Source organism: Garra rufa, chromosome 6 (assembly GCF_049309525.1).
Source record: "Garra rufa chromosome 6, GarRuf1.0, whole genome shotgun sequence".
Taxonomy (NCBI): domain Eukaryota; kingdom Metazoa; phylum Chordata; class Actinopteri; order Cypriniformes; family Cyprinidae; genus Garra; species Garra rufa.
Genome location: NC_133366.1, coordinates 19589275 through 19604960, shown reverse-complemented (window position 1 = coordinate 19604960; position 15686 = coordinate 19589275). Strand labels below are relative to the sequence as shown.

Below are 15686 nucleotides of genomic sequence, written 5' to 3'. Positions count from 1 at the left end.
GTAAACATGTTGACGCTTGCTATGAGGCCAGTCACTTTCTCAATGTGGATTTCACTTGATATCTGGGGCATTTAGACTCCTTGTGAGGAAAATAGATGGTACAGCATTTGCTTTAAGCTTATGCTTATATTCATCAGCATTTTATTTTCAGAGTTGAAAAAATAGAAAATAGCTGGCAGTGCAACCATTTCACATAATTGAAAAACGGCGCCCCCCATAGTCCAAAATATGTAAAAAATTATGTGGATATTTTAAATAACGTAAATCTTTCATGGGGTCTCTACTACATATTTCAGTAAGATACATAATTTATGTTATATAAAGCCATACAAGTCTTACCCTGGGTTCACTTTAAAACAATTTGTGAAAAGCATGTCAACAATACATTCATATTCTATAGGATAAATTTTAATAAATGTTGACTTCTAAAAAGTAAAATAAAAGATAAACGACAGTATACATTTAAGTTGGTTAGTGAAAACGTTTGAAATCTTTGTACTTTTGTCAATTGAAATAAAAGTTAAAGAGAATTATCAAATCAAAGACTTTTATGGAATTGGCGTTCCTCCGCAAATAACAAAAAGTCTTTTAGACTATCCCAGGAAAGGAGTGCTAGAATAATTTTTAAAAAACTGCAGTAGAGCTTTATCCTGTAGATGTCAGTCTACACCAAGCAACCCTTCAGAAGAAAGCCTACCAAGTTTTTACAGCGAAACGAAACAAAAACGGAAACCCAGTTTACATTTATCCGGTTAAAAGTTAGTCAAACGTACCTTCAGATCCCAAAGGCAAACAAACTACTGATATAGCCTACACTCACGGTGTGCTACTAGGCTACCTACTACCGAAAAATCATGATGAAAACGTATGAAGGATTTAAGCTTTGCTAAATAATGCTCATAAACAATTGTTGAATAAAGACACTATTCAATAGGCGTACGTCACGACGCAGATACTCGCACGATGTGTTCCTCATATAAAGGTAAGTTGACTTTATGATGGATCAGTTTAAAGTACATCATTATATTATGCATAGCCTACATAATAAAACTGTACTACCATGACTTCCTTAATTTTTGATCTGAAAATAGTGTAGGCCTACTGTATTTAAATCTATGGGAAAGAGAGCTGATGTAAAAGTAATTTACAGTTTTTTCAGACGCTAGGACACATTTCTCAATACTTGTCACTTTTGCAAAACTCTTCACACAATTCTCCTAACCGACTTTCAGCTTGGCAAAGCAGTTCATTTCACATTGAAAATGCACTACAACTACCAAAACACTTAATTCAGGTCTCAAATAAACTCATTCTTCCAGAACACTAGCAAAGGTTGACAACCGACAAACACACTTTGTGACCCACAAAACAATGACCAAAAAAAAAAAAAACGAACAACATGTAGCATTACACAGTGTTTTCTTGTGTAAAACAAGGACACATCTCTGTTTATAATTGCAATATATATTGTTCATAACTGCAATATATGTTACTGGAATGAGTCAGACATGATGCAGAATTCGTCAATATTTTATGTTGTTTATTTATTTTTATTTGGGTCCATGTTTATATCACAATACAAACCTATTCAGCAGTTGTCTCCTTTTGTAATGAAATTGAAAGAGTAACACCTGTGTAGATGTTCATCTACAATGAGAATCAGCTGTGGCTGGTTAAACTGCATTTTTAGATTTGAAATATCTTTCAATAAAATATTGCTGTTGAATTTTGCTGTCTTATTCAGTTTTGCATTATGTTATTATTTTGAACATAAGTTTAGCAGTTTTGAAAACAGTATGTAAGCACGTGCAAAATGTCCTGTACGTACACAGATTTTTGGCAGTTGTTGTGTCTGAGTGAGAAAAGAATTCATGAAATTGAGATGTAGTTATTGAATGCATTTTGTGCCAAAACAATGATAATTGATCCTCAGTTTAGCCCACATAGACTTATGTTGTGCTCACTGTGTGAAGAGTTTTGCAAAAGTGACCTAAGTATTGAGAAATGTGTCCTAGCATCTGTAAAAAACTGTAATGAGGAATACTTGAATAAAAATGAAAGATGCATATAACAGAACAACAAAAATATTCTGATAACAACACAACTTGGTTATAAACCACACGCCAACAAGGACAGTTCAAACTTTCTAATAAATCTATAAGGCAAGCAAACGTAGCACCATACACTGACGAGATCGGACAAACACTAGGGAAAAACACAGGTTTTAAATAAGACTGAGGGCTAATGAGACAATTAACATAGACAGGTGAGAGAGATAACTAATCAGACATGAGGGAAAACTAGGTCAAATGAACTCTGGCAGGAGAACAAAAACATGTAAACATAATGATTACATCTCAGAATCTTTTATGAGCAGTGGCAAATTTTTGTGCAGCAAGAACTTGACTTTCTTTTCTTTTTTTATTCTTTTTCTTTTTTTAATAGCGCAGAGGCAGAACATTTCTCCAGGACCATCAGCAATTACCTCACAGTTATGGATCCCAGATTTCACTACAATACTACTTGTTCTTTGTGCAATTGTTTCTGCCTTTGCAGTGGGGCAGGTATGCTTTGATGTAAATTTCAGGCTTTTCTGTTTTCTATATTTAACAAAATGTGATAAAAATGTATAATTTTATCTAAACACTTCCAGATGTTCAGGCAACAAAAACATGACTTGGATGACATAGGTAAATCTATCTATCTAGCTATCTGTAGTAATGCAATTCTTTGACATTGTGTGCATTTCCTTCTTTTTTTGTGCTGCCAAATCTTTGTATTAGAAAGTGTTATGTTAAATTTATATAATGTAACTTGAAAGGTATTTAAGACACTTATTCAATGTCATATTCTTGTTTATTTAATAGTTGCATCAGTGGCTCATCGAGGCGAACCTCTTCGGATTCTTCTGGTTGGAAAAACAGGGGTGGGAAAAAGTGCAGCAGGCAACACTATCCTGGGAAAAAAGCTTTTTAAATCAGAGATATCATCCTCCTCTGTGACTGGAGAATGTGAAAAATTTCATACAACTATACATGGCAGAAAAGTATCTGTCATTGACTCTCCAGGTCTGTTTGACACTAGTCTAACTAATGATGAGGTGATCAACAAAATTAAACTCTGTATTCCACTCTCTGCTCCTGGTCCACATGTCTTCTTAGTTGTGATTCAGCTGGGCAGGTTTACTGATGAAGAGGCAGAAGCAGTGAAAATTATCCAAACAGTTTTTGGAAAGGAATCTTCCATTTACACCATGGTACTTTTCACTCATGGTGATCGACTGGAGGGCAAAAACATTCACACATTTGTGCGGGACAGTCCAAAACTGCTCAGTTTCATCAAAACATACTATGGACGATACCACGTGTTCAACAATAAAGAACGAAATCCTGAACAAGTCAATCAGCTGCTTGACCAGATTGATAAAATGGTCACTGGAAATGGTGGGCAACATTACACCAGTGAGATGCTTGAAAAAGTAGAAAGAGCGATTGAGAAAGAGAAACAACGTATCCTGAAGGAGACAGAGGAGCAGAGACGGAAAGAGTTAGAAATTCTGAGGGCGCAACTTGAAGATGAGGCCTACGAAAAAGCAAAGAAAAAACTGAATGATGATTACGAGGAGGAAGCAAGAAGGAAAGCAGAAAGGGAACCTTCATATTTAATGAAAGTGGTCAATTATTTGAAGAAACTGCTCAACTTTTTCTAAGCCAGGACACAAATAATGGTATTTTCTAGTTACAGTTTTTTCATACGCTAGGACACATTTCTCAATACTTAGGTCACTTTTGCAAAACTCTTCACACAATTCTCCTAACCAACTTTCAGCTTGGCAAAGCAGTTCATTTCACATTCAAAATGCACTACAACTACCAAAACACTTTATTCAGGTCTCAAATAAACTCATTCTTCCAGAACACTTGCAAAGGTTGACAGCCGACAAACACACTTTGTCACCCACAAAACAATGAGCTAAAAAACACTAACAACATGTAGCATGACACAGTGTTTTCTTGTGTAAAACAAGGACACATCTCTGTTTATATTTGCAATATATATTGTTTATAACAGCAATATATGTTACTGGAATGAATCAGACATGATGCAGAATTCATCAATATTTCATGTCGTTTTTTTATTTTTATTTTTATTTTTTGTACCAAGTAATTCCAAAATACAAGAATTTGTATACACACCAACCACTGATACAGATACAATAGTAATGCTAATCTACTGCATTTATAGATTTGAAATATGTTTCAATAAAATATTGCTGTTGAATTTTGCTGTCTTATTCAGTTTTGCATTATGTTATTGTTTTGAACATAAGTTTAACAGTTTTGAAAACAGTATGTAAGCACGTGCAAAATGTCCTGTACGTACAAAGATTTTTGACAGTTGTTGTGTCTGAGTGAGAAAAGAATTCATGAAATTTGAGAGATGTAGTTATTGAATGCATTTTGTGCCAAAACAATGATAATTGATCCTCAGTTTAGCCCACATAGACTTCTGTTGTGCTCACTGTGTGAAGAGTTTTGCAAAGGTGACCTGAGTATTGAGAAATGTGTCCTAGTGTCTATAAAAAAACTATAATATGACCATATCACCATACACTTGTGGTTTGTAAGTGCAATGATTCTTTTGTTAAATTCTCTCATTTAAAACTTTTAACTGTCATAGTTCTGTCTGTTTTTGTCTTTGGTTTCTCCCGTTGTCTTCCCCCTGTTGATCTGTGTTATTTGGTTTCTCCCATGATTACTGTGATTCCCTGCACCTGGCCATGTAATTAGCACACCCTTTAAAAGTCTGTTTGTTTCGTTAGTTCTTTGTCGGTCTTTAAACATTGTACTCGTGTGTGGATGTTTTTCTGTGTTCCTGCCTGCTCATCTGAAATTTATATTAAATATTTATGTTTATTGTTATTATCGTCTTTCGTCTCATCAGTCCTGCACGCACCGTAACATTAACAGGGTCCGTAAAGCTTTTTTAATATTGCACTTGCACCAGTTTCTACAATTTGTTTCCATAAATCATAAAAGTAAATAAAGACTAGATTTTGTCTGTTTCTTATCTGAAATATTTCAGTTGTTTTCACATTATTAAATTACATTTAAACATATGAAATGTGCTTGTTTGAAACTCAGCATACTTATGCAGCCAGTTGACAAGTTTAGTTTTCAACTGTTTGTAAAGTGTTGATGCTTTAATTTTGTTAAAAATGGTCTTTCTAAAGATAAACAAACCTACATTTTTTTATTACATGTTTAGAATTAAGGAAAAGATACTTTAATGTGTTGCATTAACTGCTCATACCTGCTCACTCTGAAGTCTTGTTAGTTTTAATGCAACAATTTTGAACATTGTTACCTTATATCAGTATATTAGTTTTCCCAATTTATGGTATCTTAGTTTTAGCTTGGTTTCTTAGATTTAAACATACCCATTGTGTGTGTGTGTGTGTGTGTGTGTACCTGGTATTCATCACGTTATGGGGACCAAATGTCCCCACAAGGATAGTAATACCAGTAAATTTTGACCTTGTGGGGACATTTCTTAGGTCCCCATGAGGAAACAGGCTCACAAATCATGCACAATTTGTTTTTTTGAGGAAGTAAAAGTGTGCACAATCTCCTGTGAGGGCTAGGTTTAGGTGTAGGGCCATAGAAAATACGGTTTGTACAGTATGAAAACCATTACGCCTATGGAATGTCCCCATAAAACATGTAAACCCAACATTGTGTGTGTGTGTGTGTGTGTGTGTGTGTGTGTGTGTGTGTGTGTGTGTGTGTGTGTGTGTGCGTGTGTGTGTGTGTGCGTGTGTGTGCGTGTGTGTTCTAGCCTTTGGGTATATGATGTGGATTTGGTTGCTGTGGGTACCTCTTATTAAAGTTGTGTACATGGATTCCACCCTGTCTTGATTAACACAATTACAGTTGAAAGGCTTATAAATAGTAATTATGAGGTAATTATGAGATAATTACCATTATAAACAGTAATTATAGAGATTATAATACAGCTATATACATTTCCTATGAAATGAGGTTACGCATTTTAATTGACCAGATACAGAACAGTGTAAATAACCCATCATTTTATATTGAGTGACTTTCATTTTAAATTCCTCTGTTTTTTTTTCTCAGCCAACAAAAAATTGTTCCAAACCACAGCAGAATGGTTGAAACACTGTACAAAATATTATACATAGCAGTGTTTTTTGAATAGTTCAACGTTTTTGAATAAATTGATTGAGTTGACTGATTCAGTGACTCATTCCTAAACTTTTTTCCATTCCTGAAAGAATCAGCATTTTTGAATCTGTTGAATTTACTGACTTATAAAAAACAGTTGCAGAATTCAGAACTGCATACTAGCATACTGTTTCTAATATTTTTTTTCCCCAAATCTTTCTGTGGCAGAAACAGTAAGTGTAATAAGTTAGTTTGCCATTCCGATTTCAGCAAGTCATTTGTTTCACTCAAAAGAAGAATCAGTGTTTTGAATGAATCAGTTCAATGAATCAGTTTGCAACTCGCAAACAGACAAGCAAACACTTTTGGATATCTAATTCTCACTTAAAATGTGAGTCTTTCACACCTGGCACTAAAGGAAAAGTTCACTGGAGATAATTTACTCACCCTGTTGTCATCCAAAATGTTCATGTCTATCTTTCTTCAGTTGATAAGAAATTATGTTTCTTGAGCAAAACATTTCAGGAATTATCTCGATATACAGTGAGTACAGAAAGTATTCAGACCCCCTTAAATGTTTCACTCTTTGTTAAATTGCAGCCATTTGCTGAAATCATTTAATTTCATTGTTTTCCTCATTAATGTACACACAGCCCCCCATATTGACAGAAAAACACAGAATTGTTGACATTTGTGCAGATTTATAAAAAAAGAAAAACTGAAATATCACATGGTCCTAAGTATTCAGACCCTTTGCTCAGTATTTAGTAGAAGCAGCCAGTACAGCCATGAGTCTTTTTGGGAAAGATGCAACAAGTTTTTCACACCTGGATTTGGGGATCCTCTGCCATTCCTCCTTGCAGATCCTCTCCAGTTCTATCAGGTTGGATGGTAAACGTTGGTGGTGTAGGGATTAAGTACATTTAAATTTAGCTGAAAGGGAATCGAATATGATTCAATATAGGCAATTTGAACAGAATCGCTGTTTTACGGCTGTTCAGAGTCGACGCGATTCATTAAACAAGCCGTGTAACAGAAACTCTGCGATGGATAATACTATCCAGAATATAGTGAAAACACTATGTATTAGCACAGTAGCAAAATCGGCAGTTTAAGACATTAACTTGTAAGCACAAAACACAAGATACTTATATTTTCTAAAAAAAATATGAATTTATTGGATAAACCTAACACATACAAACTAATCTAACATAAACACACGCATTCACACAGGTTGCAGAAAGAGAAAGTGAGGAAAGAATGAGTTTAAAGGAATGAAAATATGAAGTCCCAAGTTAATAGCAATATGTGCAATTGCTTAGACCTGAACAACCATCAATCACTTAATTAACCCTCGTATTGAGTCTCTCAAAGAGGTTATTAAACTTTATATCAAATGCACCAGTTAGTTAGAACCTGGAGGTTACTTGCGTTGCCTTTTTCTGTGCCGAGGGAATTCCTTTGTTGCGTCGCTCCAGAAAGGGGGCCTTCCCGAGGTTGCTGATTGGTTGGTTCTGTGGTCCTTTGTCTTGGGCGTTGGCTTGGCTGAGGATGCGAGTTGTGCGCTGTTAAAGTTCAGGTCAGCGAAGACGTTTGGGTCGGTCGCGGCTTGCACAAAACTTAACAAGAACACGAAACTCTCAACGGAAAGAAATAAAAGAATTAAAGTAAAAGACAGGAGTGTAATGATGTCCTCATGTTTCCTTCAGAGGAGCGGCTGGCATGCAGGCCAGGCAGCGTCTAGACGTGGCGGCACGAAGCCGTAGAGTAAGAGAGCAATGGTATGGCGTAAAAGCGATTTGAATGGTGTCCTGAGTATTTAAAGTCAGCTTTTGGACACATCCCAAATGGTGTCTTGACCAATTAAAACATTGTCCTAAGTCGGGGTACTGCTGGTTCCTCCTCCCTAGCCATAAATCACAATGTCATCTGATCCGTCCCGTGGTCCCAATTTTCCCGCTCTTGGCAAAGTTAAATTTGGACATGATTTCGATAACCAGACTAAAATACATTTTATAAAGAATTGAATTATAGAAACATGTCAAGAATGTAATTTCGAGTTCACGCACACCAAACACCAATATAAACCATTAAACTATTCAATAGTTATCAAAAGGGACATACACAATAAGTGATTAAAACATAATAGGCAAATGTATGGGTTACAAAGAGTATAGGAAGTTATGCATAGAAATGATGAGTTGCTCATGAGTCCTTTTTATCATCATTTTAGGTGTACATGTAAACAGGCAGTTTCCTGTGCCATACTGTGGATGCAAGGATGTGTTCTGTGAGGGAGGAAAAGGCCAAAAGGGTGTAGAAAGAATTTCAGTGTCCTGTGCGTGGGGGAGTCCCCCAACCGAAATCTCTAATGATTCTCATGTGATGTTCAAGATGTGCATCTCTTTGACAATTAATCTTGATTACTTGCTCCAACTTTGACAATCTCCTTTTGTGTTAATGTTAGTTGGTTAGGTTTGCTTCAGGCTGGCTGGCACTAGGGTGTCACATGACAAACTTTTATGACAGGGGTCTGGTCATGCTGGAATTGCTGGAATTTGTGGAATTTGAGGCTGTAGAAGTGTTTTTACTTCTAATCGAATCTCCTGAATTGTCTGATTCGCACTGAAATCCTACAGTGGACAGCCATTTTTAGGTCTCTCCAGAGATGCTCAATTGGGTTTAAGTCAGGGCTCTGGCTGGGCCATTCAAGAACAATCATGGAGTTGTTGTGAAGCCACTCCTTCGTTCTTTTAGCTGTGTGCTTAGGGTCATTGTCTTGTTGGAAGGTAAACCTTCGGCCCAGTCTGAGGTCCTGAGCACTCTGGAGAACATTTTTGTCCAGGTATCCCTGTACTTGGCCGCATTCATCTTTCCCTCTATTGCAACCAGTCGTCTTGTCCCTGCAGCTGAAAAACACCCCCACAGCATGATGCTGCCACCACCATGCTTCACTGTTGGGACTGTATTGGAAAGGTGATGAGCAGTGCCTGGTTTTCTCCACACATACCATTTAGAATTAAGACCATAAAGTTCTATCTTGGTCTCATCAGACCAGAGAATCTTATTTCTCACCATCTTGGAATCCTTCACGTGTTTTTTTAGCAAACTCCATGCGGGCTTTCATGTGTCTTGCATTGAGGAGAGGCTTCCGTTGGGCCACTCTGCCATAAAGTGGTGGAGGGCCGCAGTGATGGTTGACTTTCTACAACTTTCTCAAATCTCCCGACTGCATACCTGGAGATCAGCCATAGTGATCTTTGGGTTCTTCTTCACCTCTCTCACCAAGGCTCTTCTCCCCCGATAGCTCAGTTTGGCTGGACGCCCCGCTCTAGGAAGGGTTCTGGTCATCCCAAACATCATACATTTAAGGATTATGGAGGCCACTGTGCTCTTAATAACCTTAAGTGCAGTAGAAACTTTTTGGAACCTTGGCCAGATCTGTGCCTTGCTACAATTCTGTCTCTGATCTCTTCAGGAAGTTCCTTTGACCTCATGATTCTCATTTGCTCTGACATGCACTGTGAGCTGTAAGTTCTTATATAGACAGGTGTGTGGCTTTCCTAATCCAGGGTATCCGCGGATCCTTAAAAAGTCTTAAAAAGTCTTAAATAACGTTTTCCTAATATAAGGCCTTAAGAAGTCTTAAAAAGTCTTAATTCAGTTTCGATAGGTCTTAAATAGTTTTGGTCACATTTCCGCTAAAATATCTTCAGTCTTCATTACTTAATTTAGGTCCTGATGGAAAATATCAGGTAAAGCATGAAGAAAACGCCATTCTAACAGCGTCTTTACATCCATTTTGACCGCTCCCAGCAACCATACCGTAAGTGCGTGATTAGACGTGCTTGCAAAAAAAAAAGAGCGTCTTCAGACAGAATCGCAGTAGCAGAATACAGGTTCAACAAGCTGTTTTCTATAATGGTCTCAATAATAATAATAATAAATACAAGTCGAGCTATCCCAGCCTTCGAGAAACATTTAAAATGTTTTTTTTTCTTGCTAGACTGAACAAACAGCTTGATTAAAACTGGAGAGACAAAAATAACAAGCGAAGCATCAAAAATCAAGAAAGATTCCTATTTTAATACAATCAGCGTAAACAGCAATTGACAATGGATAGTGTATTACTGGTCTATTTGTGACATACTTTAACAAATGAGCGTAACAGCACACATAAAGAAACTCTAAAGAAACACAACTTAGGGAACAATTGAAAATGTATAGTTTATTTATAACATGATATTGTTCAGTAATATTCATTTTAGTTGAATACACTAGTTAGTGAAGTAGTTACTTACATTTTAGACAAAATATTTACTGTTTTGTTCTGTTCCACCAACGAAAATAGTTCCAAACAAGGACCACAGCAAAAGTTTAGCACATTCTCCAAGCAACGTTTTACTACTAAATGATTCAGCGTTTTTGCTTTAGTATGCTTAAAAGTATGCATCCCCACCCCAACATATTTATTTGAACATTCATAAATGTATTGTAAATTATGTAATCTGACTGCTAACAGCCATATAGAATTTGATAAATTGTAATAATTTCAAAGGTGATGCATACATTTCAAATGAAAAAAAGGCCTTTATAAAGGTAAATCAAATATGCAGATTTAAGATGTAAAAGCTGATAGAGCACTGATGAAAATATTGCTTCAGAATAAATAGTTTACATCACCAGATATCTCTAAGTGGTACTATTATGGGGACATTTGTGTGGAAGAGTATCTACTGATATGAAAAGTTCGCTGTATATTTTGTTTACTTTTACATTAAACACATTAAATATTATATATATGCATGTAATATAACATACATTTCCATTACAGGTTTAGGTCTTTAATTTCATGTAAGGTGGTATTAAAAAGGTCTTAAAAAGTCTTAAATTTCACTTATTCATATCTGTAGATACCCTGTAATCAAGTCCAATCAGTTTAATCAAACACAGTGAAGTTGTAGAACCATCTCAAGGATGATCAGAAGAAATGGACAGCACCTGAGTTAAAAATATGAGTGTCACAGCAAAGGGTCTGAATACTTAGGACCATGTGATATTTCAGTTTTTCTTTTTTATAAATCTGCAAAAATGTCAACAGTTCTGTGTTTTTTGTCAATATGGGGGGCTGTGTGTACATTAATGAGGAAAAAAAAAATGAAATTAAATAATTTCAGCAAATGGCTGCAATATAACAAAGAGTGAAACATTTAAGGGGGTTTGAATACTTTCTGTACCCACTGTAGTGGACTTCAATGTGCCCCCAAGTTTGAACTTTCAAAATGCAGTTTAAATGCTGCTTTAAAGGGCTTGATCCCAGGGTCTTATCTAGCGAAACAATAAGTCGTTTTCTATACAAATTGACAATTTATATACTTTTTAACCTCAAATGCTCGCCTTGATCAGCGTTAAAATAAGACAGTTAGGTTATGTTATCTCGTTTTCTTCCCCAACTTTAAAATCGTCCTACTTCGGTGCAGAAGTACCAACCCAGTGTTTACGAAGTTACTAAGCAAAGAAGATCAAATGCCCTTTATGTAGGATGATTTTAAAGTTGAAGAAGAAAACAAGATGGGAGTTTTTCAACATACCCTAACTGCATTGACCCCATATGTAGAGAATTTTGGTTAGCTCAAAGAATTTAAGATGATCAATATATGTGTGTATATGCATGAGACTGTTTCTCTCATCACATATACACTACAAACTCCACCAGGTCTTACGACCAATGAATAGGATGAAATGAGTTATTTAAAACATACATTTCAGTCAGGGAAAGTAGTTTAACTCACAGGAAATCGTGTATAATAATCGTCATTAAATATACGCAATTTCCAGTTTCTGATCAGTAACAGTAATAACGATATCGACTGGTTTCTTTGTCCAGCAAATTGTTCAGTGATACCCATTACTCTGACGTTGGCCCGTCGTCACGGCAACGCATTTTTACTAACCAGAACGGAGTTAAAACAATTGAACAGAATAGGGCTTAAGGTAGCAATATGAGATCGAAACAGTTTAAGTGACTTTGTAATGTAAGCATTCAGCACAGAGAATCATTATATGTGAATATATGGTTGTTTATTAAACTATTCTACTTACAAACGATCGCACATAGACAAACGTACATAAAACACAAATAGACAGAGAACGCATGAGAGAGAGAGAGTAAGAGAGAGAGAGAGAGAGAGAGAGAGAGAGTAAGAGAGAGAGAGACAGAAAGTGAGCTGAAAAGGGACAGGAATGAAACGGTTCTGAACATCCTGAAATCGTTTCTTTTATAAAACGCCTTAAACGCAGCTATCTACGTTTGTAGAAAGGACGGATACTTGCAAGCTTGTTGTTGTTGTGCATTGGTTCCGTATGTGTTCAGTTCATAAAGTCCTTTCCAGTTCCTTGAGAGTATTGCAGGCCTCATCATCTCCATTGCTAGGTGAGCCCCCCCCCGGGTGACGGGTGACGTGTCTTTGTGTCCCGAAGGCAAGAGCGAGAGAGAGGGATGAGGGAAGGTTTATAAACCTGTAGGTCGTTCACGCCCACAGTTGGACCTTGTCCAATCCGGTTGATCTGAGTTTTGGAGGGAAGATTGAAAGTCTTTGTCTCTCACAATGGGGTTTCGCATGTGGAAGCTGATTGGTTGTTTGGCCACAAAACTTTCAAAAGTTCAATAATACCTATAAAGCAAGGAGTTATTAAGATGCCACAAACAATAACATTTAGGGAATAATAAATGCTGCTCATAGACACCAAACATGATCTATGTATCTTCTCGTTTGACTGAGTGATTCTAAATGTGAGAGTCTTAGCATGCACAATAATTCACCTATTGCGGATTAATGTTTGAGGCCGACATACATAACAGAAACAACAATATAAAAAAAGGTAACACATTGATACGTGTACATTTCTATATAACTGTATGTGGGACTGCATGTCTGAATAAGGAAAGTCTATCTTTCCCTGCATTCCTGTAGGAGTCTTATCTTGATGGTGGGGGGATGAGCTGGATAGTGACCAGAGGACTGGCTCATAGCACATAGGTGTTAATCATGGGGGAGAAGTCATTTAAGGAATATAACTAGTTATTTCATGTCTGATGGGCTCCATGCACTACATATCCCCTCTTTCGAACGTTGTTGTCCGTCCAACAGACAACAGCGAGCGACGTCAAAGGTGCGGAACAATCAGGCATGCACCCGGCACTCCTGGCTGGAAGAGAGAGGTGGCTCTCTGGAGGTTGGTGCTTCAAGGAGTGGCTGTGGTGCCGTGGTCGACGTTATCAGGTGTGATAATATAGACAGTGGCAAGGTATGGGTCCTCGAGCTTTGTGCAGCAGGTGTCGAGGCACTGTCACTTGTCATCCTGACCCAGGTTGGTCTGTGTCAGGTGGTTGTTATCTAGTATCTGTGGTCCCTGCAGTCTGGAATCGCTGGTTGGACTCTCACTTGTGAGAGGGCAGGTAGTTCCAGGGTTCGCAGAGAATTGTCGTAAAGATTTTGTAGTGTAAAGAAGTTTCCGACGGACCCGGTTAGGGTGCAGGAGGGCAGCAGGTGTCTGTTATCCCGCTGTTTTGCTCAAATGTCATCAGGCGTCTGATGTTGGGGGTGTCGACACTGACTTGAGCGGGTCTGAGTTGTGTTTGTAGGGGTTTTGCTGTTGGGCCTGTGGGCCCGTTGCTCCATTCAACATTGTCTGGCTGCTCCTGAGGTGTCGGCTGGTCTCATGGGATGCTTTTTCCTTTTAGGAAGTCTAATGCGGTGTTGCGTTGGGCAAGGAGTCAGAAGTTTACCTTTCAGTACTTCTCAGTGGAGTTTCATTCAAGGAGCTCTTTGTTAGCATCAGAAACTCTGTTCTGGAAAAGCAGGCGTGTCCAGCTGTCCTTGTGGGTGTCGGTTAATTTTGGTACTCGGAGACTTGCAGGTTCAGTTCATTTACCTCCTGTCTGAGGCCCTTGAGGGTGTGGGCCAAGGAGAAGACGATGCTGCTCAGCTCCTGGTTGTCCAGGCTGGATGTGAGTTGTCCATTTGTCGCAGTCCTGCTGTTCCTTTCTCTGCCATTGCAGGCCGTTGGCTGCTTTAGGCTGAAGGATACCGTTCTCTGTACTCTGCTGAGTCTCCAGTTGGTCCTGGTGAGTGGCAGGGCTGGATGTCCGAGACACGCTGGTTCACAGTTCCTATTGTGAATCTCGCTGGCTGCGGCATGCTTTTGGCTTCCTGCGCTCTTTGGATGCAGGTGTCGCACTCGGGCATGTTTCACTGAAGTACTGGTGAGCAATGTAGGTGGTGACACGGGTGGTCTCTTAGTTGACACGGGTGTCGTTTCTGGTGCCATCTGGTGGTAAACGTTCACAGATGTTTCTCGTCGACTTGCTGTTTTGCATCGTAGAGAGGCTGTGTCGTTTGAAATCTGCTGGTTTCGAGCTGGCATCAAACTTAGCATATTCTGATGTCCTCTGTTACTGCATGCTTGGCAGTGCGCCACTTTTGCATTGGTAGTGGCTTTGGTACTCTGGTGTATTCTGCACGGTGCATCTTGGGCATACATCAGCAATGACCCCCCTTTGTTCCTGGAAAGCTGGGAGCTGTGGCGGTGTTTGGTTATCAGGAACAAATGTGAGGATGTGTCATCTAGATGCGGCATGTGTGTGACATCACTGAGTTGTTTTCGGCTTAGTGCCTTAGTGTGGTCGGACAGTGCAAGGTTAAGTGTCAGCATTGCTTGGGAGCAGTGGAGGCTGCTTTAGCAGAGCTATTTTGTAGGTGGAGCCAGTGTGCATGGGTGTGATGCAGGCGGCGTAGCAGCGTGAGGGGTTTGCTTGTGGCTTAGAAGCGATGCTTGGGTTGGGTGGGTGGGTTTTTTGTTGTTGAAAACCTTATGGTGCCACAAAATCCCTCAGTTTTTTTACTGGGCCTTTCACTGTTTTTCCACGAATAGCATGTAATGTTCCTATTGTGATGGCAATGCTTGTCTGAAGCAGGTGTTGATGCTCGGCTGTTTCAAACTGAGTGTTGTTGTTTGAAACTGAGCTTAGTCTACTTTGAGTCTATGCAGGTTAGCAATTTTAAGAGGGAGTTCTTGCGACTTGCTGTGACGCAAGGGTTGATCCGATTGCCGTCACTCGTGCTGTGATGTCAGGTGGCCCGGCTTAAGGTGTTGCAGTGGGACAGGCTTGTCGTTTTCCACTAGGTACCTGCTCTGGGCGTGTCTTGCCTCGCTCTTTGGTCTATAAGCACATGGGTTTGTGTGCGTGGGACCCTTGGTCTGCAGGCATTGATAGTTATAAACATCACACGTTGGTGGCAGGTCTCTGTGATTCCCTCTGTCTTCTGGTGCGATTGGCACATCGCTGGATGGTTTGTGCAGCGCAGCTGTTGTCATCTGGGTGCTGGGCTCTGCTGAGAGCCTTGTACATGACATTAGTTCTGCATCATCGTCATATGTGGAGAGCAGCTTGGCACCACTTCTGAGTGGCCATTTTCCTTTAGGCTCTTCATGACG

The 15686-nt window shown here is 38.8% G+C and overlaps 1 protein-coding gene across 1 annotated transcript; it reads left to right on the top strand.

Annotated features, from left to right (window-relative positions):
* Nucleotides 1–706: 706 nt before the first annotated feature.
* On the top strand, nucleotides 707–4922 carry LOC141337495 (GTPase IMAP family member 7-like). Its single transcript, XM_073843334.1, has 4 exons — nucleotides 707–982; nucleotides 2446–2564; nucleotides 2654–2690; nucleotides 2868–4922. Exons 1-4 carry the CDS (start codon nucleotides 964–966, stop codon nucleotides 3707–3709), a joined length of 1017 nt encoding a protein of 338 aa, XP_073699435.1. The 5' UTR covers nucleotides 707–963; the 3' UTR covers nucleotides 3710–4922.
* The last annotated feature ends 10764 nt before the right edge of the window (nucleotides 4923–15686 follow it).